Source organism: Malus domestica, chromosome 07 (genome assembly GCF_042453785.1).
Source record: "Malus domestica chromosome 07, GDT2T_hap1".
In the NCBI taxonomy this organism is placed as follows: domain Eukaryota; kingdom Viridiplantae; phylum Streptophyta; class Magnoliopsida; order Rosales; family Rosaceae; genus Malus; species Malus domestica.
In genome coordinates this window covers 11136984-11143270 of record NC_091667.1, presented here as the reverse complement: position 1 = coordinate 11143270, position 6287 = coordinate 11136984, and the positions used below count along the sequence as shown (strand labels likewise).

Genomic DNA, 6287 nt, shown 5'->3' with positions numbered 1-6287 from the left:
AAATAAGAAAAGTGGGTCAAAAGATAATGAGTAACTCTTTCCATTAATAATTTAATATCATGCATAATTTTTTTTTAAGCAATAGTGTTATCTATATCGAGACAAAGTATGTTACGCTTCATAATAAACTATTAATAATATAGTTCAAATTCGAATTTACGAAAATCAAACTTAAAACATTTTACTCATAAATGAAATTGCTAGACCGTAATACTACCATGCATAATTATTATAAAAAAAAACACGTGCATTAAATTAGCATAAGAAAGGATTGAATAAAAAAAGTGGGTCCAAAATATGAATCGGTGCGCAGTAACAGTCCACATTCCGACCTCCTTCTTCACATAAATTGCAGAGAGACTTTCTTTGTCCGAGTAAAATCCCAGAGAGGCAGAGCAACGATGGGAGGTGGTCAGAGGCGGACGACCCCGAGCCAAACGACGCCGTCTTCGTCCTCGTCGCTGTCCTCATGCTGGTCGCATTTCTGGTCATCGGCTCTCAGAACCAAACCCTTGGTCTCTCCGTCAGAATCCGCCGTCCGCACCAACTCCAGCGATGGCCTTGTCCGTCGTCTCGGCATGTTTGACCTCATACTCCTCGGCGTCGGCGCTTCTATTGGAGCCGGGATATTCGTAGTCACCGGCACCGTCGCCAAAGACGCCGGTCCTGGTACGACTCCCGCAACTCTGCAATTAATTTTTTTTCATAGTAGGCTAATTGAGCTGAGATTAAGCGGGAAAGTTTTGTTAATTGCAGCATCATATATGCTAATGGAGTCTGGAAATGATATAAAACAGTAATTTAATCTTGCTAAAATCCCAATTTAACATCTTTGCTGCAATTTAGCTGAGGAATGCTGAGGAGACTCTTCAAAAGTGGACTCTTCATAGACCCTTTGCCGCCTCATGTTTTTGGCACAATGTTTTATAATGTTGCCGCGAGAATTGATGTAAACTGTGAGGTGGCAGAGAGTCCATCGAGAGTCCCATTTTGGGAGAGTCTCCTTAGCATTTCTCCTAGTAAAATCATAAATTCAATTTATGACGAATTTGGAATTGGGAATTTTTTACTACCGAACACTGTCCGAGACTTTCCTCTAATGGTGGAACGGTTTTCGAATTTTGATGTGCCAATTTTTGCTATGATGGGTTCTGTTTGTGTTAGACTATAAGAAATTTGTTATCATGATGCAGGGGTCACTATTAGTTTCATTCTTGCCGGAGCATCCTGTGTGTTAAATGCACTCTGTTACGCGGAGCTAGCATCTCGCTTCCCTGCCGTTGTTGGTGGAGCATACCTTTACACATACACGGCTTTCAATGAGCTCACTGCTTTTCTTGTTTTCGCACAACTTATGCTCGACTATCATATTGGTGCCGCTAGTATAGCCCGGAGCTTAGCAAGCTATATCATCACAATTCTGGAACTTTTCCCAGTTTTCAAGGACCACATTCCAGACTGGATTGGACACGGTGGCCAAAAGTTCCTTGGGGGAGCTATATCAATCAATGTATTAGCTCCAATTCTCCTTGCACTTCTTACGATAGTCCTGTGTCGTGGTGTGGGAGAATCGTCTGCCGTGAACTCATTTATGACTGCAATGAAGGTGCTCTTTCCATGCATTTTTATTTTTATTTTTATTTTTTAAGGTCTATGAATTCCGCCACTTAAAATATATGACTGAAGCAGGTGTATTTATAGAATATCGATTGTCCTGCAGATTATCATTGTTATTATTGTCATCTTCGCTGGTGCTTTTGAGGTTGACGTTTCAAATTGGACTCCATTTACCCCAAATGGTTTCAAACCAATCCTGACAGGAGCAACAGTTGTATTTTTTGCATATGTTGGATTTGATGCTGTTGCTAATTCAGCTGAAGAGTCAAAGAGACCACAGGTATGCCCCGGTGGGACCGTGGGAGTGATTAAATTTTGGAGTTAACTACTTAATTATCAATTGACTATTCTGTTTATACATATTGAAAGGATCTTCCTTGCTGTCTTATTCTCTAAGAATATCTGATCATGTTTCTTTCAAAATTTATTTTTCAGCGAGACTTGCCAATAGGAATTATCGGCAGCCTTCTAATATGTGTTGCATTGTATATTGGTGTCTGTTTGGTGATCACTGGGATGGTACCATTTTATTTACTTGGGGAAGATGCTCCGTTGGCTAATGCTTTTACATCCAAGGGGTTGAAATTTGTTTCAATCTTAATCAGTGTAGGTGCTGTTGCTGGACTTACGACTACCCTTCTAGTTGGTTTGTATGTTCAGGTGAACCATTTTATCCCTATGAGTGACTTAGTTGGAGTGTCTTCTCATCATGTAGTAACTTATGGGTTTTCTTGTGAACAGTCTCGATTGTATCTTGGGCTTGGAAGAGATGGTTTACTACCTTCAGTGTTTGCTAGAGTACACCCAAAACTCCGCACTCCCATTCATTCTCAGGTCTGGGTTGGTATTGTTTCTGGCATTTTGGCAGGGTTGTTCAATGTGAAGATTCTTTCACACATTCTTTCAGTTGGGTCATTGGTAAGTCATTGCCCAAATTTGATTTTGGTGTAGAGAGGCTGTTCAATTATTCTTTGATATTGGTGGAGGCTGGGTCAAATATTTTGACATTGCAATAAGATACATGCATTTCCAACGACATCATGTTAACTTCCGTTTCATTAAAGAGGAACTTTCAGTTGCACTGTGCATGGCATGATGTGATGAATAATAGTAAAACTGTAGGAATAGTTGCATGGATTTTTGGGCCTTCTTCTAAGATTAGTATTATAGGGTATTTCTTTGTTTCTAATAATTTCGGTTGTATGCACCTAACCTTGTACTCTTGCTTGTTCAGACGGGCTACTCTGTTGTTGCTGCATGTGTTGTTTCTCTTCGTTTCAAAGGTAAGGCAGCAAATGAAGTATCTTCTTCTGCCTGGCGGGAAGGTGTCATCTGCCTCTTCATAGTGGCATGCGGTGGTTTTGGTGCCGGACTCTGCTACAGATTTAGTGCTTCAATCGTTTTTCTGGTCCTAACTGTAGTTGTGGCAATACTTGCTCTTGCTGCTCTTTGCTTCCGACAAGTGAGTGAACAATATGTGCTTTGGGATGCGTGCATATAATACTTACCTGCCTGCATGCATGGGTGCATGCATGCATACATACATACATACATACATACATATACATTTATCTTTAAACCCCGGTTTTCTTTTCTTTTTCTCCTCAGGTTTATGCGGATCTCCCAGGGTTTTCTTGCCCTGGTGTTCCATATGTGCCAGCTGTGTGCATCTTCTTCAACATGTTTCTTTTTGCTCAGGTACACTTATGATATACTTTAAACAAACTGCTAACAAAAGGAATGAAATCAAAGAATTAAAATAAAAAAAGCAGATGAGTGAGAAGAATTTATTCTATTGCAGATACACCATGAAGCATGGGTGAGATTTGTCATCCTCAGCATCATTGTAGTTGGTACTTATGCATTTTATGGGCAATATCATGCGGATCCAAATTCAGAGGAGACCATTATTTATCACAGAACATCAGCAGAAGAACGGTAAATTATCTTTTCAGTTAATAGCTCGTTCATTTTGGATTTGGTACTTGTTGCAGTGTTAGTTGTATGTACCTGTTCCACGGTAGGTTATAGTAAGATGTATCATTAATTCATAGCCCATTAAATCTTTCCAAATAACTTTGTTGGAAAGAGTATAGTGATAATATTCACTGAGAGATCGACATACATAAACACACATTATTGATTGCTAGCGTAGTAGTGCAAATCTGTTTGATCAATTCTATCGGTGTTATTTTCTTTTGGTGAATGAGTTTGTTTGATGTCTTATTTCTTGAACAATTGATTTTATGTCTGTTATTTTTTTTATTTTTTTTTCCGTTTGGTGAATGAGTTTGATTGTTGTCTTGGTTATTTCTCGAATATATGGTAAGCAATAACAACCAACATTTATTTCTAGTGGTCTCTCCCCTAATATCTTCTGTAACACCAAATTATGGTTCTCATGCCTGCTGGATTGATTTGAATCTGTGTTTCTGATAATTAGATGTAATGATAAGTATTCTGGATGGATTTGAACCTGCGTTTTTGATAGATTGATCGTGAAGCTTCATCACTAATGTTGCAAGTGCAAGGTATCTGGTATGCGAAGTATGCTTCCGAAAGCAATTGAAAGTCGTTTCTGAAATGCTCCTTCACCTCCTGCCTTTCTTTGTCTCCATGCCTTGATCTTGATTCTTGACCCACTTTTCTTTGTATGTTGGTTGGCTTGCGATAATCATCCTTGATCTTCAGGTCTAAAACTGCTGTTGCAACAACGGAAGGGGCTGCAACATAAAGTCCAAAGGCTACCTGAGCCACACATCACTTTTGAAAGCTTTTAAGTTGGTCTTTCGACGGAGAGCCTTTGTTGCAACTTTACTCCTCGGTGTCGGGGATATCAAACCGTATGAAGTCTCGAGCGATTTCACAACGATCGAAATTTAGGGAAATAGTTTACGACCCCAGATCAACATAATATTACTTACTACAAAAAAGTTCTCACAGGTAGCAGCTTTGCACAATGTACTTGGATAATACAACTTGCTACATAAAAAGTTCTCATTGGGAAATGCCAGAGCTATTCTTAAATTTATTTTCCAAACTACAGTAGCAAAACCTGAACTGCGTCGACCACATTCGCCGGAAGAACGAAGCATCGGCGGTGGATTGCAATCGAGAACTCTTGCGACTGCAAATCCATTTCGAGAAGTGGAGATGTGGCCAGATAACGGGAAAAATGTTACCTTGCCTCGTAGTTTAATCGCGTACAAAATCGGAGTAAAAAGCTAGGACTGTCCTTCGTTGACAGTTCTGAACGCTTAGCACTTCCACATCAAAAACTTCAAACTGTTTTGAGCTGAAGAAGGTGGAGAAGGTCCGACCTGTAAAACTGATCGAACTGTATATATGGAAGTCGAACGCAAATATACTTGGCATGGTTTCTGCAACAAAAACAATTTAAACTCCAACACGAATAGTACGAACTAATTCTAACGCGACGATCTTACTTCAACAGTATTCGAATGTCATGAATTGTGATAGTTTTACATTTCTAAACGAAGCTGCCTGCAATACAAACAATGGATCTTCCAATTTTTGAGTTCTGAGATGTCGAACAACGATCAGAACTTACAGGGTTGTATGGCAGTAGAAGGAGAGCTGGCTCTAGGGTTCAGATTTTGCAGTATTCATGGCCGAATGTAAATAAGATATGAATCCAAGGAGTTTCTATGAACCCTATTAACTGACCGGTGGTCCGAGTTCTGGTGGAAGGATTATTCTTTTCCTCCGGGTTTCATGTCGCGAATCCCTTCTTCAAATCCTGTAGGACTTCATAGCTTTGAAGAACATGAGGAAAACCTGCTGGCCAGCCTCTGGGCAATCACCTTCACCAGCTACAAAATCCCGAAGCATAAGCCCCGAGTCACGTGTTATGTAGTTCGGTGGCGTTACTACCTGAAGCCGAAAACCTGATTCACACGTTCAAATATACACATCGATGCTGCAGATGACTCGGTAACACAGTTATTCAGCAGATTAATTAGAGGAAGCGAATCTATCGAGAGTTTCCATTTGCAAAGGCAGCAGTGATACAAACCTTCTCGTATGAAACTTGGAAAGTCTTCGGGTGCATTGTTTTCTTTCTATATCCGCTTGTTTTGCTCGTTAAGCGCCTTTCATCAAATGGACTTTTACTCTGTCTTTGCAGAAGAAGATGAAGGTGGAAACAAGTTAGTTGTGACCGAAAGAAATAGGAGAAGCCTCCGGTTCAAATTCTCTTCATAATATGACGAACCTCGACTCTTTTCCCCGGACCTGCAAATCAAAGATTTACGTTGCAGGAATTTTTGTTATTCATCAACAGAATAAGGTACACATAGAACCGAGCGCAATGACGTTTTAGAATTCATATAGCCGACCCTACTTAGTGGGAAGAGACTTTGTTGTTATTGTATCAACAGAATAAGGTACGCAAAAACTAGAAAAAGTTTGTTAATCAATTAATCAAAATCTAACCTCTCTTGACTTGAAAAGTATCATATTATTTGGTTATTCTGATTAAAATGAATCTGTAGTAGGGGAGCTGGAAGAACTATGTTTGTCAGTAACTAGAAATTGGCAAGAAACATAAGTGAGACATTTTACGCTCACGGTTTAGCTGCTGACAGAAAAGAAAACTTTACAAAGTCTTAAGCACTATGCGGAAATAGTAAGAAGCACCAACGTTGAAG

General features: G+C 39.7%; 1 protein-coding gene across 3 annotated transcripts; it reads left to right on the top strand.

The window, feature by feature from the left end:
- Window positions 1–283: 283 nt before the first annotated feature.
- LOC103430319 (cationic amino acid transporter 9, chloroplastic) lies at window positions 284–5070 on the top strand. 3 transcript variants are annotated; one of them, XR_011582724.1, is made up of 10 exons: window positions 290–669; window positions 1194–1606; window positions 1721–1897; window positions 2053–2277; window positions 2359–2535; window positions 2852–3079; window positions 3226–3315; window positions 3419–3555; window positions 4309–4560; window positions 4664–5070. XR_011582724.1 is itself a non-coding variant. In XM_008368457.4 (9 exons), the coding sequence occupies exons 1-9, from the start codon at window positions 402–404 to the stop codon at window positions 4349–4351; spliced, it is 1758 nt and encodes a 585-aa protein (XP_008366679.3). In that variant the 5' UTR covers window positions 284–401; the 3' UTR covers window positions 4352–4644. The 3 variants fall into 3 exon arrangements, 2 of the variants coding, with proteins under 2 accessions (XP_008366679.3, XP_008366680.3); XM_008368457.4 differs by lacking the exon at window positions 4664–5070 and having other exon boundaries at window positions 284–669; window positions 4309–4644; XM_008368458.4 differs by lacking the exon at window positions 4664–5070 and having other exon boundaries at window positions 4109–4644.
- Window positions 5071–6287: the final 1217 nt, after the last annotated feature.

Bases quoted from the DNA above. Each gene is read 5' to 3' on its own strand.
- LOC103430319 (XM_008368457.4), top strand. From the start codon at position 402: ATGGGAGGTGGTCAGAGGCGGACGACCCCGAGCCAAACGACGCCGTCT. The intron at 2,536-2,851 runs GTAAGTCATTGC...TTGCTTGTTCAG, and splicing joins TTCTTTCAGTTGGGTCATTG to ACGGGCTACTCTGTTGTTGC. The intron at 3,556-4,308 runs GTAAATTATCTT...CTTGATCTTCAG, and splicing joins AGAACATCAGCAGAAGAACG to GTCTAAAACTGCTGTTGCAA.